The sequence below is a fragment of the Chaetomium globosum genome, genomic scaffold (assembly GCF_000143365.1).
Source record: "Chaetomium globosum CBS 148.51 scaffold_7 genomic scaffold, whole genome shotgun sequence".
NCBI lineage: Eukaryota > Fungi > Ascomycota > Sordariomycetes > Sordariales > Chaetomiaceae > Chaetomium > Chaetomium globosum.
This window is the reverse complement of record NT_165982.1, coordinates 261,172-286,449: the sequence shown is the minus strand read 5'-3', so window position 1 is coordinate 286,449 and position 25,278 is coordinate 261,172. Positions and strand designations below refer to the sequence as shown.

Sequence of the window (25,278 nt, the reverse complement as noted above, 5' to 3'; positions counted from 1 at the left end):
CCCCATTCCACAACCCTTTACTCGTCTCCACCACCTTATTCACCTCGCTGCCCAGACCTCAAGGCTAGAGCGGCACCGCATACGCCGGCGGGAGGTGCGCAGTGCGAGGATGCCGGCGGGGGCGCGTCAACAGCAGCAGCAGGAACAGGAGGCGCGTCCCTCCATGTTGATGTCGTCGCCGTCGTTGTTTCCGTTGTTGCTATTATGACCATTAGTATTAGTGGCAGCTGACCCCGTGTCGTTCCTTTGGCTCTGCGTGTCGTAGCCGCTGTCTTGGCTCTGGCTCTGCTGGTTGTGGGTTTGTTGGCTGGGGTTTGTTTTGGCCTCACCGCCCTGGGGTTGGGCTTGCGCTGGGTTGCCGTTTCCGTTGCCGTTAGTGGCCGGGCTCCCGCGGGCGGGCTCGCGGCTGCGTACGCCGTTCATGAAGCCGCCGGCCTGGCCCTCGCGCAGCTTGTTGATGGCGCGCACGGTGTCGATCGCGGCGTGCAGCGTGCGGCGGGCGTTGAAGTTCTTCTTGACCGTGGGCAGCAGGTTGGTGCCCTTGTCGGCGCCCTCGCCGCCAGCCGACACCAGCGCCCACCCCGCCACGAACGGGTGCTGCAGCGCCTCGTGCGCCGTCATGCGCTTCCCCGGGTCGATCGTCAGGCACTTCCGGATGAACTCCTTGGCGCTGTCCGACACCCCGCGCCAGTACTCGATCGGCGTGAAGCTGTAGTCCGCGTTGAGGATCGCCTGCATCTCTTCAAAGTCGGGAATCCCGGTCAAACGGCGTGTAGCCGCACAGCAAAAAGTATGTGATTACCCCCAACGCCCACAGGTCGACCGGCTTGCCGTGGCCCGTCTTCTTAAAGATCTCGGGCGCCATGTAGCCAGGGGTACCGCAGGTGGTAGTGAGCACGTGGAACTGTTCCTCGTCCATGATCCGGCTGAGGCCAAAGTCGGCGATCAATAGGTCGGCGTTGTCTTCTGGGGTGCGGAAGAGTAAATTCTCGGGTTTCAGGTCGCGGTGGACGATACCGTGGTCGTGCAAGTAGGCGACGGCCGAAAGAACAGCGCGGATTAGATCGGCGGCGTCCGATTCGTAATACGAACCCTTGCGGCAAATGCGATCGAAGAGCTCACCGCCGAGGGCGAGGTCGGTCACAAGGTAGAGGTTGTTCATGGTCTCGAAGTAGTCGACGAGCGTGAGGATGTTCTGGTGGCCCATCGACACCTTCTTGAGCACGGCGATCTCATTTACGCACCTAGATATCGGGGGAGACGATGGGTCAGAGAGGTGGCAGCCACCGAGTTCTAGACGAGACAAGACATACCATGTGTTCTCTCCCCGCCATCAGCCGCTTGTTAATCACCTTGGGCCGCATAGTAGCGCCCCGTGTCGATATGGATACACTCCTTGACGACCGAGTAGGACCCCGCTCCAAGCACCTTTCCAACCTTGTACCTACAAGGCTGGACTTGCGGCTGCTGGCGGTCACCCGGTGCTTGCGCTGCTACCGTACTCATGGTGGTAATGCGATGCCTCGCTCAAACCCGACGGTTGCTGCCGCGTAGCGGAAGATCGCGTGTCTCAAGTCGCGGTCAGTGGACGGGTGACGATCTGTGCCGGAGCAGGTGCGGGGTACGATGTCGCCGAGTAAGTTGATGATCGAACCGAGAAATATCAAGGTGCTCTCGTAGTCCTTAAAACAAAAGCGCCTGGGGGGAGAAGCGATTCAAGGGGAAGCGCGAAACAGCTGTTGTCGAGTGCTTGACTGGGGACTCAGGTTTTAAAGTTCGATGCAGGTCGAGGTTGAGCGGGGCCGACGCTCCTCCGGCTTTAGGCAAGGTACTTCAACAGTTACAAATTGAATTAGCGAAAGCTCTTCGGTAAGGTACTGCCAGGCGCGTGACAGGTCATAGAGCAGCAAAGTCGCAAGATCACCAGTCTACCAAGGCAGTTCCAGAGACGATGAGAAAAACCAAACAGGGTCTTCCTCGTCGGATCGAAGGTCGCATGGAAGAGAGAGTTATTTCGGGGTTAATGATCAGCCGTTGCGCACCTTGATTTGCGACCTTCCGAGTCCTGCCCCTCGTTCTCAGAGCCAATCACGGACGAAACCCACTCATCGGTCCCAGAACTTAATGCCATCTATTCGCACAGTAAAACGGTCACCGAGAGCGAATCAGATGAGAAGCCTGCTCCATCCAGGCTTGGGTATCTTTTAGGCCAGCAGTAAAATAGCCCTATATCGTATTAACAACACACGACGATCCCTCCTCACCTCTTCTTCTCCCGCTTCGCCTTCTTCGATTTCGAGTGCCCCCTATCGCCGCCCTTTTCCTCATGCCCATCCGCTTCCTCGGCCTTGCGTTTTACCTTCGTCTTGACGCTGACGAGCGGGTTGCCCTTGCCACTCTTGGTCGCCTTCTGCACCTGCTTCTCCGCGTCCTCCCACGCCGACTTGTCACCTCCGATCTCATACCTAGTTCCTATTAGCACTCATATCCACAACTAGACAGCCTGGTAGCGGGCTTCTTACTGATCCAGCGGGAGTGAGTCGATCAGCTCCCTTCTGCTTCGCCCGAAGCTCGCTCATCGCCTCATCGCCCCCCTCCTCCAGCTCATCCTCTAGGCTTGTCTCGATAGGCGCGTACTTGTTGTCGACCACCTCATCGTCATGCATCCCGGCTGCGTTCTCCCGGCTCACACCAACCTTGCTCGGGTCCGGCATCTCGGCCGCGATGGCCCCGGTAACCAGCGAGCTAAAGTATGTTGAGATCTTCCGCATCATCTTGATAAACATAGCCATAACCTGCTGCATCGGGATCGACGCCTGCGCAGAAACAACCTCAAGCTCCTTCCTTTGGATGCCAACGCCCAGCAAGATCGCCCGTTGCACCTCAGTGAGTTTCCCGCTCAACTGCAGGCGGCCGCTGAAATACAGCTGCGCAATCGTCGGTATGAGATCCAACACGACGTGGTAGTCGAGCAGCCCGTTGGCATACGACTCGAGACGCTTGTGGTCGAACGGCGTTAGTAACCCATCTAGGTCAGCCTTGCTGAGCGCAACCGGCGCCGTGGATGGGTCTAAGCGAGCCCCCGCGTTTGCCGATACCTCGACGGCTAACGCGAAGCCGGGTGCGAATTCGCGGAATTTGAATGAGAGAAGAGATAGGAAGCGGCGGTGAAAATCGTTGGCAAACGCACCAAGCCAGCTCGGGTCATTCCCGTCTTGGAGCGGCCGGATCATAACACACGTGTGTTCGCCTGTCAGTTCATTCGCCGTTTGCCTCTGTTCCCTGGTTAGTATCTTGTATCGTCGCTGGCCATTCTAGAGCACGTACCAGGTAGACTGGGGCAAACTCGGCCCGTTTCCAAAACCTGTGCAGCGGACTGGTCAAACCGTAGCTGACACCCACATAATCGAGCTTTTCGGGCCGGCGCTCTGCTAGTTTGGCGAAAAGCGGTGGCAGCTCGCTCATATCCCGGACTTTGATATCATCAAAAAGGCTGGCCTCTGCAAGTTCGGCATCTGTGATTCGAGGGATGGGTTGCTGCAAAGCTTTGCTTCCATCCTCCGAGAGGTCGGCAAATTTCCCTTCGTAGTACTCGACCAGGAGCTGAAGCGCCTTCGAGCCGTACCCCATTGACATATACTCGGGGTTCGTGGCGATTCGGACCACCCGAGCACCTGATAGGGAAGCAAACTCGTCGTCCTGGAACTGTTGGCTGACCAGCCACGGGATCAGATCACCAGCGGGTTGCTGGCCTCTGCCCAAGCTATTTAGGATACTCTGCTTGCTGATCTTGCCTTCTAACGACACCTGAATCACGCATAGAGGCTCCGGCAGGCGGCCCTCGACAATGGGGCCGGTAAGGACAAACAGCTCGTGTGCCGGCGCATCACTCATGAGTTGCAGGTCATTCGGGGAGTTCTTGTAGTGGCTTGCCACGTAAAGCGCAACCATTTGCTGCAAGAACTTTTCCGAGACCGGGTGGAAGGAGAAAAGCGTATCGCGGTTGACATGTAGCAGCTCACACTGCGAAGGGTCCGGGCATCCCTGGGTGCTGAGTTTCGACTTTGGCAGTGTCGCGTCCAAGCAGAGAAGTGTGTTCAGCCATTTCTCCACTTTATCCCCTTGGGCATAACGGATGGGTTCGGAGAGGGTGATCTCTTTGAGCGACCGTCCGCCCACCGCGACGGTTTCCTTAGTGGTCCGCCCGCTCGATCTATCGACTTCAACCGCGCCGCCGCTGTTTGGATTGGCGCCCGCCCGAGATTGCTCCCTCAGCTGCTTGATTAGCTTCAACGAGAGTGAGCGGCCGGTGCCTTCGTAACCGCTGATCGTCGATGCCATGAAGACCAGATACGGACCCATCAGATTCTTCACCAGAGGCAAGGGAATAGCCGCCGCTTCGTCAATGACCACAAGCTCGGCTTGTCCCAAAACATGGCTGTCCTGGGGGCGTATGTATTGAATGGTCTGCCGATGGTTCCTGTGGATGTTGACCCGGACAATCGCCTTATTAAAATCGGGATTCGTAGATTGGATGATGGAGTAATCAGCATGGTCTTTGTAGTCGAGCGCGTCAAAGCCCTTGAACACAAACTCGAACAGCGTCTTCAAGTTTTCTGGCGATGGCGAAGTGATGAAGATGTTGCTGTACCCGTACGCGACAGCAGCTGCGATGGCAACACCCATGGCTGCTGATTTGCCACGACCACGCGCTGCGGTCAAGGTGACCGTATTCCGCAGCGTTTTCTCCGCGATGGCATCCACAAACGTAAGCAAGGCCTTCGCTTGGTCGGTTGTGCGGGCTAGCTTGACGAGAGACCCTATCGGCTGGGTGTCTTGGAGAGACTCCTTCATATTTTCCAGCTCCTGCGTTGCCGCGCTCTTGGGTTCGTCGTCGTCTGGTGGTGGGAGAGGCTTGACGCCCTTTCCCCCTGATATCGGCAAAACGTTGAGCTCGTCATCGATGACGAGACAAGATTCACAACCACCAAGCGATAGAATAAAGCGCTCGTTGAATCTCGCAACGACGTCGTCGTGCGCCTCGGTCCGGTACCTCGAGTGTACATCCATAGAAAGGGAATACAGCTGCTTCAAACTGTTCATGCCCTTCAGCAATAGTACGACCAAACCTCCACCCTCGACAGTTTCGATGGTTCGGGCAAGGATATTGGGCGTCATGGCCTCGAAGTCTTGTAGAATGCACTGTTCCTTATGTCAGCTTTCCGGCCTGGTCTTTTCTCCTGACCCTGCTATGGCGGCGGTGGTGGCAGGCTCAAACTCACCATGCCATATGTGTTTCCCAAGATTTTGTCGGTCTCCTTGTAGTAGACATAGCGAATGTCATGGAGCGAGATGAAAAGCTCGAAGGGGTCCTCGGAATTGGCCTCGCGCGTGCCTCGCTTGATCTCCTTCTTGATCTTGTTTTCGCGCTTCTTCCGGTGACTTGTGAAGCCGAGGAGCTTGTTCTTGTACGCCCAGAGAACCGACTTGTTTTGCCTCACGTCCATGCTCGACATGATGTAGTATAAATGCACAATGGCATCCTTCGAGCGGTCGCCGACCACGACGAAGAAGCTGCGCTTCTTCTCTTGGAGGCCATTGCGGATGAGGGTGGGGATCCGTGAATCTCTGCAATGCGTGAGAGGTTAGCATGCGGTTGCAACTTGATATCGAATGCTTGGAGTGGCATTCTTACACTGTTTTTTGAGTCGACATGATCGCGGCTGTTGACAGATCCGGACTAAAAACGGTCACGATAGAGGGGCCCAAAATTTACAGGTCGCAGAGGTGCAGCAGCTCAATTATTTTTATTCTGCCGGGCGGTATGGCTTCCGAGATCCACTTTTGGCTGCAGCTCCCAGGCACTAACAACAAGACCCTTGTCACTTACAGCAGCACCGAAAGCCACATGGATGCTGCCCCGGTTTAGGTTTACTTCTAGCTCAGTCCTGAGAGCCTCTGCGGGACGACTTCTTCAAGCTCTGCAATTTTTTTGACTTCATTCGAGCCTCATTGGCACCCTTCTTTCTAGTTTTCCGGGTTATTGTCAATATGAGCCAGAATCAGGCAACTCATAACACCATAACACAACAACCTCTCACTCACAGCGCTGCATATTTCTTGGCCTTCTCTGGCCTTGTTTCGCCGGGCACTGTTCTCCGATACAGGCTCTGGATCTCTTCGAAGAGCTTTTGGTGGTTCTCGTCTGCATTTGCACTGCGGCTTCTCTGTGTCTGAGCCTGTATTGTGAGGCAGTCATTTCGACGAGAGTAGTATTTTAGGTCTCGAACACCGGAGTGCAGTAGCTTGGGCAGAACCCCCAACAGCTGGGTAACGGGCCATGTGGTTGTGGCCTTGGATTCGGTCCTGAAGATGTCAATGTATCAATGTGCTATTAATAATGGATAGATAATTATGATTCCACGAACTTGTTCACATGCTGTCCTCCAGGACCGCTGGATCGTGAGAACGATGTGTTGCCTTCAGGCAAACTCACGGGCTGGAACGACTGGTGCCATTTCCTTGCCTCAGCCAATTCATCTTGATCGAAAGATGCCTCGAAAGCCTGGTGTCTCACAGACCGTCGGAAAGCTAGTCCGGCTGCAGGCCATGCGCTCCATGGCGATCTACTCAGCAGTAGTAGAATGGAGGCACTGAGGGCATGGTGATTTTTCATTTTGTCATTTTTGTGATTTGACGTCTTCGAAACGCGAGTGGTGAATCCCTAGTGACTCGGACCAGTAACAAGAACCCGCCGAGGAACAAACAGCCAAGCAAACGCACACATTGTTCACCGACTCGCTAAGCCTAATTTAGTAAGTAGCCGAGTTCTTGTCGCGGGGCATTCGCAAGCCTTCCATCCATGTGGGGAACGAGAATTTTCGTCAGCTCCCTCTGGCCAAAAAAAGCTGAACTCAAAATGGGATGAAGAAGTCAAGAGAAGAGAAAGAAGTATAAAAGAAAACGAGAAAAGAAAAAGAAGTAAAGGAAGACGAGAAAAACTAACCAAGTAAAAGAAACCGAATAAAGTAGAAAGTAGACTTTTGTCCTCTGAGTGTCTTTCCTTTCGTTCCCTTAGTCCAAGGTTGTGGCGGCACCACCACTTGGAGTTCGGCTTTTTTTGGCCAGAGAGTGGTCAGTTGAGCAAACAGCCTTGCATCCCCACATGGCTCTCTTGCTCAATGAGCCTGGGTTTGGGAGTGTCATGGCGGCTTCCTGTCGGCATTTCCAGAACTGCGGTCCTCCAAGTTCTCACAGCCCAAAATTTGACCACCTCTTTCCCACTTCCATTCCACCCACAACATACACACGAACACACGCGACACACACCGATAATTCGTTCTCCAAATCGACAGGTTTGCACGCAATAACCCTGCTCCAAATCCATCATCGCCTGTGGACTTGCCTGTTCCTCTCCACAACTGACTTATTTCAATCGCCAAATCTTATTTCTCCTAACCCGTTTGTTTCCTTTGCCCCTCCCGCAATCAACCTCGAGACTTCCTCATCACAAAACAACCTACCTACCCAAGGCCAGCGCCACAACTCCCGTTGTATTCTCTCCAGCCTGCCTTCCCGGAAACCCGAGTTCAATGTGAATCACGCCCAATTGCCTGACTGCTGCTGATCTCGGCCCACCATCGACTGCACACCCACCCCCAAGGTGGATCGACTTCTATTCTCAACACAAGAACATAGCGGTCCTCAACACAACCGTGCTTGATGTCAAATCCATCCCCAGAAATCGTGGCTATCGCCAGCCCGAGCCCTCTTTCTCCAGTCCCCGTGCCCACCCAGAACGCCGCCCAGAACACGGCGGTTCCAAGACTCGAGGACCACGCAGCGACTGTTAGCGAATCGGCTCATTCCGAGATGCCGCTACCTGCTCCTCCTAATCCCGTCACAATGGACCCAGCCGCGGCGCCCAGCGGGTTTTCCGACACAATAGTAGTGGGCGGAGATTACTCGGGCGAGTCTCACGACGAGTCCGACGAGAGTATCGACTACGGCGAGGGCGAGGAGGGGCAAAAACAGGGGGGAGAGGAACCAGATACGGCCAACGATGACTATGCCAAAACATTTGATTCGCCAGCAGCTCATGAGGATCAAGATGGGGGTGAGGAGGCCCAGCCAGATGTATCAATGGCCTCGATATCCATGAATAGTGCGGCTACGCCTGACCCTGCAGCTGTCCCTTCTGATCACCCTCCCACCCCTCCGCCGGCCTTGCCCCATACCAACGGTGAGGTTCAAGCTCCAGAGACTGCCCTGCCGTCCGAGCAAACCAACGGCTCCGACCATCCCCCCGAGCTCCCGCCTGCCGCGGCGAGCACCATCCCATCATCCGCGGCGCCTGCCGCAACCTCTGCCACCGAACCTGCTGAGACGCAAACCCCAGCTACCCCAGCCTCCAATGGGGCTCCGGCTAGCGCCGCCCCGGCGGCTCCTGCGTCGGCAAATGAAGATGATGCCTCTGTTGACATCCAAAAGCTGGTAGACGACATTACTGCTAGAGCCGCCGCCACAGACTCGCCCTCTAACCCTCCAGTGCAAACCAGCCCCGTCACCTCTCAAGCTCCTCCGGTTTCCTTGCCCACATCTCATCCCCCTTCCCTCCCTCCCAAGCCTTCTCTCCCCAATCTACCAGCCGGCTTGCCCGCCATCCCACCGGCGCACTACTCGTTCCAACCCCGGGGCCACAATGCGCCCGCTGCCCCGGCAGTTCCGATGTCCCTCACCAACTCCGTCACATCGCATAGTGCGTACGTTGCAAATGAAGGTCTCGCTTCCTTACCCGCGCCACCGCCGGGTGTTTTCGGCGCGACATCTCATTCCCATGTCCATCACATGTCCCATGCCGGAGATCCTTCTTCCGGGAATTACCATGGCTCGTCCACCAAACAGCTCTGGGAGCAGTTCCAGGCCGATGAGAAACGATACACATCAGAGGCCAGGTGGGAGAGATTTCCGGAGGGCTCTCGTATTTTTATTGGTGAGTCCGTCCCAGTGTCCTTCTTTACAATCATGAGCTCATAGTGGCGATGCGATATAGGCAATCTGTCTAGCGAACGAGTTTCGAAACGCGAAGTATTCGACGTATTCCACAGATTCGGCCGGCTGGCGCAGATTTCCCTCAAGAGCGCCTATGGCTTCGTCCAGTACCACACCATCGCTGAAGGCAACGCCGCCATGCAAGGCGCCCAGGGCATCGAGCTCGGTGGCCGGAAGATTCGTGAGTAGTTCCCTGCCCGTCGCCTTTTGTCGCCGTCTAACCAATCCCTAGATCTTGAGATCTCACGCGCGCAAAAGAAAAAGGACGACCGAGATAGGTCTCCGGACCGCCGAGGCCCGCGGGGCTCTCAGGCGAACGAGCGGTTCGACAACGGCGATCGTAGTTGGAAACGAGACGACTACCGGCCGGTGCGTTCCCCCTCTCCGCGCCGGAATGACCCCCGCGGCGGCCGAGACGGCCACTACCCCCGAGACCGTGGATTCGACAGCCACCAACGCCGCCGATCTCGTTCGCCCGCGCGCTTCAGCCGCTACGGTGGTGACGACTCATACCGGCGTCGGAGCCCCAGCCCGCACCGCAGAGCCCCCTCTGACGGCGACCGGTTCGACTTGCCTCGCCGGTTTGGGGCCGATGTTCCCGACGTGCAGATCCTCCTTCTCCAAGAGGTCTCGAGAGAGTTCGTCGGCTGGGTCCAGGGAGCCTTCCATAACAAGGGTCTAAAGACCGATGTTATGTATCTCAATCCTCGATTCCCTCGAGAGACGGTGCTGCAGCGCCAAGTTGTCGAAGGGGTGTATGCCATCGTCGATCTTGATTACGGCGCGCAAACCAAGGGCAAGATCCCCGTCCAGGTATTCATCCGATCTGGAGGCAGCAGCGTCCGCTTCGAACTGTACCAGGACGTGGATCCCCCAATCGCGGCCGAGCTTGTCGCGAGGGAGAAATCCCAGTCGGCAGCACACCTCGCGCAACCCCAGGCGTCTTACGCGCCTAGTCACTATACTCATCCCCCTCACCAGCCGCAGGCGCGCCTGCCGGCTACCCCTCCTACCAGGCCTATCCTCAGCAGGCCGTCCTCCCTGCACAGCCGCAGCCTGCCCCTTCTGGTGCCGACCTCGCAAGCATGGTCGGCGGGCTCGACAACTCGGCTCTCCAAGCCCTTTTAGCGTCACTCCAGAACCCTCAAGCGGGTGCAGCCCAGACGTACCCCGGCGTCCCGGTTGCCAGCGCACCGCAGGCCGCCCAGATCGACATGAATGCCCTTCTCGGCAATCTCCGGAATGCCGCGGCAGCGCAGCCTGCGTCACCGACCTACGGGGCCGCCCCCACTTATGGTGTGTCCGTGGGCGCTGCTCCCAACGGTTACGGCGGCATGGACCCGGCTCAACAGGTTCAAACGATTATGGATCAGCTGAAGCGTGCCGCCCACTAATATCAAGTCGGATTGAGTGGCAGTAGTGGTACGGGGAGGTGTAGGTAACAAAGGGAGATACGCGCTGGCGGTTTTGAGCAGTTGGAACGCTCGGGACGGGCAGCTTCGCGGCCACTGTACAATGATCAGTTCTGTACCATCATGGTGCTCAAAGGCGCAGGTTTCAAGGAAGCAGAATCCGCGGTGCTTGCTTGACGAGTCCCAGTAGAAGGCGAGGCCGCTGTTGAGGGCGAGGCTAAGGGGGAGGAGCCCGATAAGAGTACATCCCCTACGACTAGTACCTCATTCAAGCGGTCGAGCCTTGGGTCCCCCAACCCAAGGAGGATTCGTCATGCATATTTGGAAGTTTCTCGATACCAGGCCACGCGGCCTCGTACTTAGCGATGATATTTTACGGTTTGATGGCTTTAAGGGATGCACAGGCGCTCCGGCTGGGAGGCGGGGCGCGGTCTGTGTTTGCATTGCGAGGAGATTCAGGGTTGAGAGATAATTGACGCAAGCTACTCGGCCAACTCTAGTGTAGTCCTGGTAATAGTTTTTGCCTTGCTTATCTCGCCGTCGCGCAAAGATAGACCTATCAAATTCTAGTAGCGTTTGCCTTCTTACTCGTACATATCCAGGTGCCGAACAGATTTCATCCTTCTGCCAACGGATTGATAGATACACACATACGTCCACCTATGTTGAAATTAGACTCCCTTTTATTTACCGGACTCCCTGACTTGGAACGGCCAGCATCACTTGTACTCTTGGAGCTCCTGCTGGCTGATTGCCGACGACCTGTCCTTCCGTCCTCTCTTGAAAACGAACCCGGGGTGCGCGATCATCAAGCAATAGACGGCAACGAGAACCAACCTATTTGAAAACAGAGTCAGTACCGGCCAACCAAGAGAAAAGTGAATCCCTGAAAGGAAAGAAAACAAGGAAGAAAGGGGATAAGAGAGGGAAACGGTGTAGAAAACACCACGACCAAAAGAAACACAAACCACTTACACGCCCTCCAAGCCAATAAACAACGCCTCATTGCCCACCAACTCCCCCCCATACCCCTCCTTCAGCTCAACCAACCGATACGCACACCGCACCAATATCAGCACCACAGCGAGCACCATAAACCCAAAAAACAGCTTCAACCTCCTCCCCTCCGGCCGCGTCCCCATCCCATCCCCAACCCCCTCATACCCCCCCACCTCATACCCCCCCACCTCATAACCCCCCTTCCTCACCCGAAAATACCGCACCAAGAAATCGCCAAAGAACCCACAAAACAGCACAATCGTAAACACCTGCAGACTGAGCCCCGCCAGGGCGAGGTTGACGCCCAGGGTGCTGGAGCCGGCCGACTCGGTGGAGAGGGCGCCGCCGGCGGCTTGGAAGACGAGCGAGAGGAGGTCGGACGGGATGAAGATGTAGTAGAAGAGGGTGGGGGGGAGGCGGGAGAGGGTGGGCGTTGTGGTGGGGGTGAGGGCGGTTATTCTGTTTGGGGGGAGGGGGCGTGGTTAGTTTGGGGGAGTTGGTTGGAAGGGGGTGTTTGGTGTTGGTTCTTGAAGGGCGGGGGGTTAGACCAAGGGGGGTAAGAAAGGAGTGGACTTACGTATTGGAGAGCGTGACGTAGATGGCGGCGCAGTAGTAGACGGGTCCGCTTGTGACGCAGACTGGGGGAGGTGGGTTTGGTTAGTGACATGCTCCTGTTGTCGTTGTTGTCTGCTGGTTCGTGAGTCAATCTGGGGAATTCAAACTTACTAATCTGTAGCATAAAGGCGGCGAAACTAAAGGGGTTGTAATGCAGCAACACGCGGCCGACGTAGCCCGCGATGGCGTTGGCTCCGCCCACGAGCATGCAGCCCATGAACCACCAGTGCTTCCACCGGAGGCCGAGGTACAGGTGTAGGGCCATGGAGAGAGTATACAGCGCGATGAAGAGAATGTTGGCAACGAGCGAGGGCTGGTAGCCGTACACGGACATCTCGACAGGACAGAGGGCGAGCGTGCAGTTGGCATCGGGACCGAAGACGACCATGTTTGGGGGTGGCCGTATGGCGTCAGGAGGGAGTGTGGAAGTCATGGTTGGTGGAGTGAGTATGATGGCCCTTGGGAGGTTGAGAATGTATACTGGCTGGAGTGCCTGGCTTGACTCGGACGGCAAGAGTTGAGACAGAACGGGACATGTCTTGACATATATACTGGTAGTACTCCGTCAACGAGCACGGCACAGCCTCGGCTCGCGAGTCGCAATCTACATAATTACAACTGCAGTCAAGATACTGCCTGACCGGGCCCGTCGAAGGATCAAGAAGGCCTAGCAGCAAGCGTACGTGTTGGCCTGGAATTCCCATGTTCCAGAATGCATCCTGGTTGACTTCGGTTTGCTTGCGCGGCTCACCCAGGGGTTGGAGGCTTGGTCCCGAACTCTATTTGGACATATGCTTGACAGGGGTGGTTCGCTTTCGGGCCCTATCCGATCGCATCTTCGCACCTTCGCATCTTCGCACTCGCTTAATTGTCGAATCAAAAACGATGTCGTGCGGCTGGGGGGGGGATGATGACGACGGGGGTCCACCAACAACACTACATACTACATGCCATCTCACTTACAAAAAGCCGTAGCAATTAATGGTGTGCGGTCCAATTAATCTGGGAGAAATGTTGATTCTAGGTGTCCGGTGTTCATGTGGTTACCATAAAGTCACATCCTCCCCCTCCCCCTTTTTCTCCTCGGCTGTGCCCTCTTCGATTCATATTGGGCTTCCGCAGTCCACTTACCGGCCAAGCTCTTGAATTCAAGATTTGCTGTTTCTGGTTGTCTGAGCAATCCAAACGACCAATTCCTCGTCCTTCAATCGAAAACGCATGGCCACGTGAGGTGTGGGGGGGGAAGAAAAAAAGGGGGTCTAAACAGGCCCGGGAGCGTGAAACACAGCTTGATCGTTTGCAAAGCTTCATGATTCAAACATAACCGTTAATTCAAAATCAGATCAATAGCCCCTAATGCATCCCTCACACTCACATACCAACTGCTGATATCAATCCCTCATAGTTCATCCCCTCCCAACCCCCCCTGGGCCTCTTCCAACGACGTCCCCTCAACAACAAACCAATCCCTCACCACGGCCGTCCCATTCACCACCGTCTGCCACACCTCGGGCTCGCAGGTATCCGGCTTCAGCACGTAGCACTTGGGGCTCGGCATCTCGGGCACCTCACTCTCCACCCAGGCATCCCGCCGGCCCTCCGTCACGAACCCGTCCCCGACCCTCACCCTCCCGGTCGGCACATCCCACCCGCCCATGGCCCGCCGAAACACCTCGTACGACGCCCTCGGCTGGTACGCGGGCACCTCATGCCCGGCCTGGAACAAGCGCGTGAAACTGAACGAACCGACCTGCTTGGTCAAGCCCTTCCACTCCCAGTCCTCCCCCATTCCATCCTCCCCGCCCTCCACCACCAACCTCGCATACCCCGCGCCCCTTCCAAACACCTCCCTCCCTTCCCACCGCACCCCGCGCGCCACCCTCTCCCCACCCACCCAATTCGCCATAAAGTCCCGATCCCCATACACCAAATGCACCGCCACCCCGGGCATCCACCAACCCCCCCACCACGCGGCAAAAAATCCCCCCCCCTCAGCATATCCCACGACCGCTCAGACGCCCCCGCCACCGCCGCCGACGCCGCCGTGTAATTGACCGGCACCCCCAGCGCGGCCAGCACCTCCCCGCGCGCCAGCCAGCCGCGCGCGTGCGGCGCCGGGAAGGGGTCCGCCGCCGGGTGGGCGATGTCGTAGGGTCCGCGGCGGGCGGTGGTCGTGTAGGTGTCGAAGCAGGCCGCTTCGAGGGTGGCGAGGGTGGTGGTGCAGAGGGTGGAGATGTTGGTGTTGGGGGGGTTGGGGTTGGGGTGGGGGGAGAGGAGAGCGGTTTGGCAGGCGAGGAGTTGGGCGTGCCAGCCGTGGGGGCGCGTCCAGTTGTGTAGGAGGGAGGTGTGTAGGGAGGGGGGGTAGAGCGGGGGGGTGTAGGTCTGGATGGGGGTTAGTGACGGGGAGGTTTTTGGGTTGCTGGATGTGGTTTGGAAATGGTGAAGGGGTGCGTGTTGGTTGATAAGGGGGCTCACGTTGTTAAAGGGGAAGTCGAAACAGGCTTCCGCAAGGATCGACCAGTCAATGGCGCCGTTGATGATGCCTAGAGTGCCGAGTTGTAAGGGGCGCGCCCCAGGGTGCGACAAACTCCCGTTGGCAATCCGCTCGTTCTGCTCCTGGAAGAAGCGAAAGAAGCCCGGCCCGTAGCGCCCACCGTAGCTCTCGGCCCAGAGGTTGATCTTGCCGTCGTCTGGCCGGTAGTGTGGGAACTCGAACAGCCACGTCTGCAGAAAGTGCCACATGGCGTGGGCGGACCGCTCCGTGGTGTTGGTGGTCTGGGACACCTTCTGGCTCCCCATGGTCCCGACCCAAAAGGTGTTGTTGGTCGCGGGGATCTCGCCGTCGGTGAAGCTGGTGGGCGTGATGACGGGCTCGGACGGGTCCTCGACATCCAGCTGTATCGTCACGTTGGTCAGGACGTCGTACGAGAAGCCGGTCTGCACGGGCTGGTCAATGTAGAGCATGTTGACCTCGTTGTTCCAGCTCCAGGGATTGGGGTATGTCGACTTAGAGTCCGGCGCGACAAAACAGGGGCCGTTCTCCTCCAACAGGCCCATCATGGACGAACCCCCTGGACCGCCGTTCAGCCATATGGCCAAGGGGGCATTGGCTGGGTCCTTACGGGCTTCGAAGAACCAGAAGAAGCTGGTGTTGTCAGTTACGGCCAATCCACTTGGTAGGACAGCTGCACTGACGTGTTAATGGGATAGTCCTGGTCTCCGTCCTCGAGAAAGTTGGGCGGAAGATGGACGTATCCCGAATACGACTTGACGCCTGGCGTTGTTTCGCATAGTCCGGGCTGTTGATGGTTTTAGTTTGGGCTGGTTTGTGGATGGATTGGAACAAACTGACCTCTTTAAACGATATGCTGACATTCTCATGAAACTTGGAACTGTATCACGGTGATGCCCTCCCTTTTTGGGGGGAACTGAGCGTGGGCTCCCAGGAGGAGAGCGGAGACAACGCCGCCGAATAGACTCCTGTTTTTCATTTTGGCATTTACTCTTTGGGTAACCCCTAGAACTTTCTCTGAGGATTGCTTGTTACTTCGGAGAAGGATGGTTCAGTGACGCCCAAGACGCGTAAGTCGACTCAACCCCAATGCCCGTGTGCCTCGGATTTAAATCCGATCCTGGCCGCCCACCTGCCTATTTAGGAAGCCGGCTGCATCAGCCAGGGAGATAGAGGAAGGCTAGGTAGTCTAGAAACAATCTAAGTGAAGAAGGCATTAGGTTATGTGCTGCGTTAAATGGTGAGGGCTACTTCGGCCGTGGGAATAGGTGGAAGTGAGACAAACTCATAGTCCCTCCCGTTGCTGAGTGCGCCCAGCTTGATATATATCAGATTCGATATCCCTGACATACACTGAAGAGGGCTTCCCCTTCGCGGACATCTATATCCCAACATACTTCTAAAGGCCCGTCTAATCCCGTAGTTACAGCCGTAGTACACAGTTATACACGCCATCCACACCCTGCCTCTCAATCCTGCCACTCGCTGTCCTTAAGCAGCAGCAACCTCTTCACGACCTCCTCCCGCCCCTCCTCCCCCAACCTCCGCTCATCCGTCAACCGCAACCACTTCCCCAGAGCCTCCCTCAACTCCCTCTCCCCCCGCCCCAAAATATCCACCCCGCGATCCGCACACGCCAGCCGCAGCTCCTCCTCAACCAGCACCTTCGCCCCGCCCGCCGCCACCAACAACGCATCATCCTCCCTCAAAAACGCCAACCGGCCTCCTCCACCCGAGGCCGCAGCACAAACCCCGGCGTCCACACCCCTGACCCTCAGCCCCCAACAAAGCCCGGCATATCCCCCGGGCCCACCTCCCCCACAGGAGGAGCCCTAACCACCCCCCTGAATCCCTGAACTTCTTCCATCAACCCCTTAAGCCTGCCTCGGAATGCGACACCTCAACGGCACGGCCGCCGGTAGCGCCAGCACGACAAGCGGCATAAACTCGCCACACACCACCAGCAGCAGCGCAAACAGCGGCAGCCGGCGGGACATCATGCTGCCAGCGCAAGCGCATGAGCCTGTGCCGTCTGGAGCCGTGGGAGGGTCGGGGCATTACATTGGGTATTTCTCTTTTGGGGAGTGTGGTGCTGGTGATGGTCCCCAGCTTCGGGGGGGAGGAGGAGGGGTCTTTCGGTGGTGGGCTTGGTGGAGTTCAGCAGCCGGGTGTTGGTGGCGATGGATGTGAGGCCGGTCTTGTAGAACTTGAGGTAGGCGACTCCCGTGGCGAAGAGGTGGGAGAAGTTGGCGGGGGAGAGGAAGGGTGGGGGCGGGGCGTTGCTGGGGGTCGCGCGGGTCGGGAGGTTGAGCGGTGGGGGGCGGGTTGTCGAAGGAGGGTTCGCAGATGCTGCTGCTGCGGCGGCGGCGGTTGTGATGGCGTCGGTGGCGGAGGAGGGGGGGGTTCGGTTTCGGGTTCGGGTTTGCTCGTGGCTCGGGGTGGTGGTGGTGGTGGTGATGGTTGCGGCGGCCGTAGAGGCGTGTCGGCGGTGGTATTTGGGGGAGATAGAGCTAGAGGTGTTGCTTGGTTCGAGTGCGTGTTGTTGTTGTATCCTCTTGCAAAGCGCCTTCTCGAGTGAGATCAGGGTTGATCTCGGTTGCGTATGGTGCTGTCTTGACAATTGGCCATTGATCGCCATTGGTGCGTAATGCGCTGCTAACGAGGATGCGGCGTTGATGCATTGCACTGGCCATGTTCGGCCCGGCCACGGCTTCGAAGCTGGGCGACTAAATTGTGGTTGCAAGAAGTTCAGAGTGTCAAAGTTGACATGTGTAATCTGTGGATTACATCAGAAAGCCAAATCGCATCTGACGCGCATCAATGAATGAGTTTTGGTATTGAGCTAACCGTATTAGGCAAGAGAGCGACGGCACATGTAAGACACGGACATCCTCGGCCACATTGGATTGTTGGACTTCGCACGGAGGTATTGTTGCAACCTGGATCTCAATGACACGAGTTAGACTCCAAAAACTGCGCCGAGGAACGCCTAGCCTCTGTCTTTCTATCTTCATCCTCTAACCATCTGTAGAACCAAAAAGAGGGCAAATCCCTTGCAACAAGATCCCAAGAAATACCTACTTCAACACTACCTACAAGTACACCTTTGCATAAAGCATGCCCATCCTCGCGCACACCTCCCGTATGCGCTCCAACTTCTCTAATTTTGTCTGGCAGTAAACTCGCATCGAGTCCTCCCAGAGATCCTTTTCGACATCGCGGTCCAAGGTGTCCCGCAGCCAGCCCGGGTCGCCCCACAGCCGCACATACTCGCCCTTCTCGTTCTTCGCGACAAAGCCCGACTTCTCATCAAGGACGTGCGTAAAGTCAGGCTTCACGCCGTTATGGTGCAAAAACATGATGCGGTGGTCGAGCTTCTCCCACGTCAGGTTGCCCACCGTGCCGAGGAACGACGAGTCAGTGATAAAGTCTTCCTCCGCTACGGCCGCCGCTTCGCCCTGCGCGCGCGCCAACTCAACTCCCCCAGAGTGCTGCCTCTTTTTCGGCCCAGGACTCGCATGGGCTTCGTTCTTTCCGGCCTTGTCGACGGCCGCCACAACTCCCTGATAATCCACCATCGGATCCATCTGCATCATGAACATGCCCCTCCACTTGCCGTTGACCGTCCGCCCGTGCGAACGGGGCATCTTCTTGACGTCGTAATATCCCTTCTTGACGCCGACCCCGGGTTTCATCCACGCCGTCGGCTGCTTGTATACTCCCCGGCTCCGCAGCCCTTCCAGCACCAGCGCAGCGTGGAAATAGGTTTCCTTGTCGCCTTCCCCCGCACCGTGCTGGCAGAGCATGATATAATAGTGCTTCGGCCCGTTATAGTTGTAGTAGGCGGCGAGGAGGAGGGTGTCGGCGTGGCGGGATTTATCGTACACCATCATGCCGCTCTCCGAAGTGGCCCGCGAGGTTACTGATGGGACCTCGAGGTCGCCAGCGATCCTGTAGAACCGTGGCGCCGTGGTCGACGCCCAAAAGTCGGGCCAGGTTATAAACCCAGTCGAAGTAAACGGTTCGGAACCGAGGTCGAAGATGGGATCCGGATTCCGTACGAGAAGGCAGTCGGCGTCGAGGAAGAGTACGTTTTGAAAGGTCGACGCGATGATCGAGAGGTACTTCCACTGAAAGCGCATCAACTTTCTCTCGGGGAGATCTATACCAGTCCACTTGTCGGGGAGGGATACGCAGGTAGCGTTGAGCCGAGGCATCGTCTCAGAGCACACGAGATCCACCCATGGTGAGGACGAATCGAGTATAATCTCTATTGGCAAGCGGGAGCCCGCTCGCCGCGCCATAAGCACCAGCGAGATAACTTGCCCAAAGTTGCGCTCGCCGGCTGTCGTTACGATTCCGGTAGTGCCGGCATGGTAGGGCAGGTGGCTGGCGAATACGGCAAGCTGGTTAATGAAGGAAGCATGCGACTCGCGGAGTATGGCCTCGTCCTCCTCGGTGAGATCAAGCCGGTCCAGGCGTGTTCCGTCGACATCGGGTTTCCAATTGAGTGAACGACCGCGGAGCTTAAGGGGGGTTAGCGTTATGCGGGTGCTCTCGAGACGGCCGAAAAACTCGATCCACCACCCACTGGGTTCATGCTTGCCGGGTTGGGGACCGGGAGCGGTGGGGGCGGGAGCGGAAGCGGGAACATGCCGTGTGTAGAAGTCGTCAAAGAAGGACAGGCGATGAGCAAGGAGGGTAAAGGAGAGCAATGAAAGAAGAACCAGGATAAAAAGCTTCACCTTGCCGTTGTGAAGGAAGGATTTTAGCGAGTGTTGGAGGAACGCGAGGCTTCCTCGTACGTTCCAGGCGTCCATAGGAAGGCTCGAAGGTGAGATGCTTGGATAGGTGGTAGGTAAGGTAGGGTAGGTAGGAAAGGAGCTACCGGGCAACGGCAAAGACATCAGAACACTCGGCAAGCGCTATCGCATTGTTGCTGTCTCACTCGCACCTTCTTTGGCAGCAATAGAAGAGGTTACCTCCCTATTGTTTCGTCAATTTCATGTCCTCGGTAGCACCAGAGCACCAGAGCACGCGGGCCATTCGGGGCAGTGCCTGGTCACTGGCCTTCCAAACCGTTGACATTCTTCTCTGTGACCCCCATCTTCGTGCGCATTGTTGATACCTACCTTAGCACCCTTCCCCCCCCTTTTTTTTTTTCCGTTCCGCTTGGCCACGGAATCATCTCCGTGGGTCATTCTTGGCTCAACGTGCCGTGGTCCCGGCCGCAAGTCTCTCCGTGTTACGCAACACACTGCTCGTATCTCGCATTCCGGGGATAAGGTGTGTGCGGGAGAGATTGAACCCGCTCGAGACAAGCTCGCTGGCTCGAGTAAGCTGGCACTTCGAGAACAACCGCCGCGGCATTCTTCCAGCTTCCAATTCCCAAGTCCTGACCCAAATCTCAACCACCGCCGAAGCACGCCAACGACGAACTGAGCTGGTACCAGTACAGACTGGCTGACTGGCCAAGAAGAGCCCGTCAGATGTCTCCATCATCGATGGGATGACCCATCATGGAAGTCTTTCATTGGGTCGCCCGTACCATGTCTTTCGTATGAGGTCTGTCACTGTCATCGTTATCCCCGACCCCTGTAGGGAGCTTTCAGGTTGCGTGTCTGGGTGGCTGAGCAACCTGCCGCTGGCCGCCAAGTTCCAGAATCAATTCGCTGACCGTTCCAGACACCCAATAGGTGGGCTTGCCTCGTATACGAATTATAACCTTAAAGATATGGGGCCTGATCGGTTGAAACCATGGTTACGGGAACCAGCTTTTTTTGTGACTTCTTCGGGTCACTAGCGAAACCGGCTTCCGCTTTGCTTTCACACATCTTTCTGGCGCACGGACCGTTTATGCATCTAACCAACCACACCGTGTGCCCTCGCACGCATTGGTGTACTGTACATACCAGGTAGGATATACATGGTAATGCAACAACGTAGTATTACGATGGATGGCCTTCAGCCAACCTGGACTGTCAGCCAGAAATGGCTGTTATTACGATGACCGTGGTCGAATAATAAGCCGAACCCGGCTCTTCCATCAACGGTTAGGTTAATAGATAAGAGAGGGCACGTCTGGCTTCCTTGACCAAGTGCTGGATGACGATGGTTCTAGCTGCTGCTGCTCGACTGCCGGCCCGCCCGTCGTGTGCCGTCGCCGCATTTCGGACGATGCGGGTACGGTCTCCGTGTCGCTGTTTGCCAGGCAGTGGGCTTACACAGTAGGGATAACTAAGAATGTGATTATATACAGAGCGTTGGCTAAAAGAGGACAACCCGAGAGTCATATAAGTAGTTTTGCGGAGCCATATATATGCGGCGGTGATCTGACGCTGTGTGGTCGTCGGTGTCTGAGTCGTTAGCTACGCTACGTCACACTGGCTGTGGCTGGAGGGCAGCTGAGACTGAAGAAGTTCAGCCGCAAAACCACCCTGACAGCGAAACATCATACCAACAGCTGACTGTTCTACAGTACTGTAACTGTATATAGACGATCGATCGACTCGATCGCCAACGATGGCACAAATGTCTGCGTCTTTCGGGTCCAACCACCATGGTCTCCAGGTAGGGTACAATTATGGGTCGATCGAGTTCCCCCCGCCGGGTAAGATTACCGTGGCACCGTGCAGAGCCGATGGGATGCCCCACTAATGTTCAGATCTCAGAAAGACGGGAAACGCCGCCGATTCCCTTCGCGACCATCCCCTTCTCCCGCGACCCCGATTTCGTCAACCGTGGAGACATTCTCGATCAAATCGACGAGCGCTGTTCCGAGCTGGCCGGCCGTGTGGCCCTCGTGGGCCTGGGCGGTGTCGGCAAATCGCAGTTGGCCATTGAATATGCGCATCGGATCGCCGCGGGGCATCTTGACAGATGGGTATTTTGGGTCCACGCCGGCACGCAGGCGCGTGTCGAAGAGGGTTTCAGAAAGATTGCCGACAACGTCAAGCTAGCAGGGCCGAAACCAGCCCGGGGCCGATATCCCACAGCTTGTCTACGGCTGGCTGTCCAACGAGCGGAACGGCAGATGGATCATAATCCTTGATAGCGCTGACGACCGCAATGTATTCTACAGTAGCGACAACGTATGCAACAGGAAACCATTTGCAAACTTCCTACCACAGAGTCGAAACGGGTCGATCATCATCACAACACGCAATAAGGACCTGGCTTCCAGGCTGACCGGACGCCGCCAAAACATCATCGAGGTCGGACCGATGGTGCAGATGGACGCCCTAACGCTCCTGGAGAGGAAGCTGGGATCAATCCTGAATACCGATGCGGCAGCCAAGCTTGTACGCGCGCTCGACTTTATTCCGCTAGCCATCAGCCAGGCTGCCGCCTACATACAGGCAAGGGCACCGCGAAGCTCTCTCGAGAAGTACCTTTCTGAGTGCCAGGAGTCTGAGCGCAAAAGGAGCAGGCTTTTAGAGCATGATGCTGGAGACCTACGTCGGGATGGAGGCGCGTCGAACGCGATTCTCACGACATGGCAGATATCTTTTGACCATATTCGGTCCGAGCGGCCTTCTGCGGCGGATCTCCTTTCGCTTATGAGCTTCTTTGATCGACAAGGCATTCCGGAGTCGCTCCTCAAGTCCTCTAAGCAGACCAAAACCGCAACTCGAGCAAGTGGTTCCGAAGATGCAGAAGACTCAGGGAATCCGACAGCAGCGATGACGAGATGGACGGTCGGTTCGAAGACGATGTGGCAATATTACGGGACTACGACTCTTATCGTCGTGAATGAGGCGGGGGACCAGTTTGAGATGCATGGGCTCGTGCAGCTGTCGATGAGGAAGTGGCTGGAAACGTTTCGGCCAGCAGGAGACGTTCAAGCAGCAGTTCATCGAGCAAATGGCAGCGTCATTCCCGACAGGGGAGTACGAGAACTGGGTGAAGTGCTGGAGTCTCTTCGCGCACGTTCAAGTGGCCCTTGGTTACCAACCCAGCGAAGAGACAGTCGAAATATGGGCGACACTTTTGCATAACGGGGGATGGTATGCATGGTCGCAAGGGAGATATGAAAGTTGCAGAGCAGATGCTAGGCAAGGCGAGAAATGTTCGCAAGAAAAAGTTGGGTGCAGAGAATATGGCGACTCTTGCAAGTATATCACTATTTGCTCTGGTCCAAATGGACCGCGGCCAGTGGGAGGAGGCCGAGAAGCTGTTTGTGCAGGTGATGGAGACGAGCAAGACCAAGCTCGGGGCCGACCACCCAGACACGCTGACGAGCATGGCCAACCTGGCATCGACATTTTGGAACCAGGGCCGGTGGGAGGAGGCCGAGAAGCTGTTTGTGCAGGTGATGGAGACGAGCAAGACCAAGCTCGGGGCCGACCACCCAGACACGCTGACGAGCATGGCCAACCTGGCATCGACATACAGGAACCAGGGCCGGTGGGAGGAGGCCGAGAAGCTGGACGTACAGGTGATGGAGACTCGCAAGACTAAGCTCGGGGCCGACCACCCTTCCACGCTGACGAGCATGGCAAACCTGGCATCGACATTTTGGAACCAGGGCCAGTGGGAGGAGGCCGAGAAGCTGGAGGTGCAGGTGATGGAGACGAGCAAGACCAAGCTCGGGGCCGACCACCCAGACACGCTGACGAGCATGGCCAACCTGGCATCGACATACAGGAACCAGGGCCGGTGGGAGGAGGCCGAGAAGCTGGACGTGCAGGTGATGGAGACGAGCAAAACCAAGCTCGGGGCCGACCACCCAGACACGCTGACGAGCATGAACAACCTTGCGTTTACTTGGAAAGGTCGAAGGTCGACACACAGATGCTTTGGCATTGATAGAGGACTGTGCTCAGGCTCAGCAGCGAATCCTTGGCGCAGACCATCCATACACTCGGTCGTCCTTGGCCACTGTAGCCAAGTGGAGTAGCTAGATACCGGTTTTCCTTTTTCTTTTTCTTTTTTTTAAAGGTATTGTGTGACGAACCTGTCTCTGGGCCCGTCCTGTTAGGGTTCAGCTTCGGTTGAAGGTATTCTCTCAAGGGTGCTTAGGTTCGATGCAGCCAAAAGGTACACAACAAAGACTTGTCTCAACAGTAGGCTCTCGAGCTTGTAGCGAACTGTAGTTGTGATTGCTAACTGGAGAACTCCCAGAGCTCTCCAGAACGAGTGACTATATACTATCTCGGCCTCTAGGTACCTTCGTACCTATGCTCCTGGATCGTCTTATCTATCTAACGATCCTGTTCTGACTGGTTACTCTGGGATGGTGAATTCCTCTTCACGATCCGTCCCTGATTGGCCGATGCCCCATTCTTAATGATTGGCTGTCACGGCACCAAGCCTGACCTGCTTGGGTCACGTGGGCAGCACGTGCCTACGCGACCTGGACCCACACTAGAAGCAGTATCTCCTCTCTGTTAGCGTCCCCTTGCGAGAGCTGATGTGTCAGTACCCTCCTGGGAGCTCCTCGCTTTGAGGTGTTCTGTCAAGCTCTCTCCCGAGGAGGTTGACAGCTTTGCTGATGCGCTTCGCATCTATCCCACCAAGACCCAGGTCGTCGAGTACAACCACCAACACATGCTTGGCCTGGACAGCCCCGCCATTCAGGTCGAGGCAGAGCACGAGGGTGTTGGTGCGGAGAAGGTTAAATCCTCAAATGCCGGCAACTTGGCCAAGCGCTTGCCCTTGTGTGTTGGTTGCAGGGTGATGCTAACGCGGAACTTGTGGGCGGACGTCGGGCTCGTCAACGGTGCGCAAGGCACAGTCTACGACATATCCTGGAAAGAAGATGCTGACGTGCTGCGAGACCCGCCCGAGGTCATCATGGTGGCCTTCGACGACTACGACGGCCCCGCCTTCACGATGCCGAACGGGGAGCCGCTCCGCAGTGGAGAGAAGCTGGTTGTTCCCATCCTCCGAGTGCGGCAGGACTTCATGGTCGGCGCCAACTCATGTTCAAGAGAGCAGTTCCCGCTGTTGGTCAGCTATGCGATCACCGTCCACAAGTCACAGGGCATCACTCTCGACAAGGTTGTCTGCGATATCTCTGCGCCGGAGTTCGCTTCTGGTCTCTCCTACGTGGCCGTTTCCCGGGTGAAGACACTGGGTGGGCTAATGTTTGAGAAGCCCTTCGACCGCAACAGGATCTATCACGAGACACCATCACGAGCTATGGGGTTAAAATTGTCCGATCACGCTATCAGACAACTGCAGGCGTTAGATGCTGTGGCGGGGAAGGATCCCTCAGAGGAGTCAATAGGTATATAAGTAGCGACGACGAGAGTGTAGATGCATCAGCGCTTGGAACGATAATAGAAATGATTGGTATAGGTGGGATAAGAAGCTCGAGTGAATGGAGTTGTTGGCCGACTGACAGATATTGGCGCTTCGTCTCTCCCGTGATCAACCCTAACCCCGATTGTCCTCCGGAGAGGGACAGGAAAATTGCCAGGAGCGGGAGAGAGTAAGGAAGCGCCCCGTAGCGTAGCGAAGGGTCGCGCGACTGACGAACGAAGCGACGCCAGCAATTTTGTAGTATATTTCTTTTCAGGAATACGATAGATAACTACCTAACTAGGGGGTTCTGTCACCACCGATTTCGTAACCATGGTTTCAACCGATCACGCCCATGGTTGGTAAACATTGGATACAACGCGGCTGAGGTACAAAATAAACTCGTCGAGAACGCCGGCCGCTTCATCCCGCCCTGTCGATCTC

General features: G+C 56.6%; 8 protein-coding genes across 8 annotated transcripts; 2 read left to right on the top strand and 6 right to left on the bottom strand.

The window, feature by feature from the left end:
• Positions 1 to 35: 35 nt before the first annotated feature.
• CHGG_09671 (uncharacterized protein) lies at positions 36 to 1,506 on the bottom strand (the record flags this gene model as incomplete). The annotated part of the gene is made up of 4 exons (XM_001227597.1): positions 36 to 199; positions 330 to 732; positions 803 to 1,244; positions 1,445 to 1,506. 4 exons carry the CDS (start codon positions 1,504 to 1,506, stop codon positions 36 to 38), a joined length of 1,071 nt encoding a protein of 356 aa, XP_001227598.1.
• Positions 1,507 to 2,260: 754 nt separating this feature from the next.
• Positions 2,261 to 5,715, bottom strand: CHGG_09670 (uncharacterized protein; the record flags this gene model as incomplete). The annotated part of the gene is made up of 5 exons (XM_001227596.1): positions 2,261 to 2,458; positions 2,523 to 3,275; positions 3,328 to 5,202; positions 5,283 to 5,628; positions 5,696 to 5,715. The coding sequence occupies 5 exons, from the start codon at positions 5,713 to 5,715 to the stop codon at positions 2,261 to 2,263; spliced, it is 3,192 nt and encodes a 1,063-aa protein (XP_001227597.1).
• Positions 5,716 to 5,942: 227 nt separating this feature from the next.
• Positions 5,943 to 6,540, bottom strand: CHGG_09669 (uncharacterized protein; the record flags this gene model as incomplete). The annotated part of the gene is made up of 3 exons (XM_001227595.1): positions 5,943 to 6,027; positions 6,106 to 6,366; positions 6,497 to 6,540. The coding sequence occupies 3 exons, from the start codon at positions 6,538 to 6,540 to the stop codon at positions 5,943 to 5,945; spliced, it is 390 nt and encodes a 129-aa protein (XP_001227596.1).
• A 625-nt stretch (positions 6,541 to 7,165) lies between these two features.
• On the top strand, positions 7,166 to 10,445 carry CHGG_09668 (uncharacterized protein; the record flags this gene model as incomplete). The annotated part of the gene is made up of 5 exons (XM_001227594.1): positions 7,166 to 7,247; positions 7,742 to 8,992; positions 9,053 to 9,232; positions 9,284 to 10,006; positions 10,180 to 10,445. The coding sequence occupies 5 exons, from the start codon at positions 7,166 to 7,168 to the stop codon at positions 10,443 to 10,445; spliced, it is 2,502 nt and encodes an 833-aa protein (XP_001227595.1).
• Positions 10,446 to 11,182: 737 nt separating this feature from the next.
• On the bottom strand, positions 11,183 to 12,510 carry CHGG_09667 (uncharacterized protein; the record flags this gene model as incomplete). The annotated part of the gene is made up of 4 exons (XM_001227593.1): positions 11,183 to 11,300; positions 11,439 to 11,921; positions 12,040 to 12,100; positions 12,189 to 12,510. The coding sequence occupies 4 exons, from the start codon at positions 12,508 to 12,510 to the stop codon at positions 11,183 to 11,185; spliced, it is 984 nt and encodes a 327-aa protein (XP_001227594.1).
• A 966-nt stretch (positions 12,511 to 13,476) lies between these two features.
• Positions 13,477 to 15,568, bottom strand: CHGG_09666 (uncharacterized protein; the record flags this gene model as incomplete). The annotated part of the gene is made up of 5 exons (XM_001227592.1): positions 13,477 to 13,959; positions 14,037 to 14,459; positions 14,553 to 15,222; positions 15,273 to 15,376; positions 15,479 to 15,568. 5 exons carry the CDS (start codon positions 15,566 to 15,568, stop codon positions 13,477 to 13,479), a joined length of 1,770 nt encoding a protein of 589 aa, XP_001227593.1.
• A 1,017-nt stretch (positions 15,569 to 16,585) lies between these two features.
• Positions 16,586 to 19,409, bottom strand: CHGG_09665 (uncharacterized protein; the record flags this gene model as incomplete). Its single annotated transcript, XM_001227591.1, has 2 exons — positions 16,586 to 17,315; positions 17,686 to 19,409. The coding sequence occupies 2 exons, from the start codon at positions 19,407 to 19,409 to the stop codon at positions 16,586 to 16,588; spliced, it is 2,454 nt and encodes an 817-aa protein (XP_001227592.1).
• Positions 19,410 to 21,111: 1,702 nt separating this feature from the next.
• Positions 21,112 to 24,828, top strand: CHGG_09664 (uncharacterized protein; the record flags this gene model as incomplete). The annotated part of the gene is made up of 6 exons (XM_001227590.1): positions 21,112 to 21,199; positions 21,261 to 21,538; positions 21,720 to 22,478; positions 22,637 to 23,370; positions 23,755 to 23,827; positions 23,983 to 24,828. The coding sequence occupies 6 exons, from the start codon at positions 21,112 to 21,114 to the stop codon at positions 24,826 to 24,828; spliced, it is 2,778 nt and encodes a 925-aa protein (XP_001227591.1).
• Positions 24,829 to 25,278: the final 450 nt, after the last annotated feature.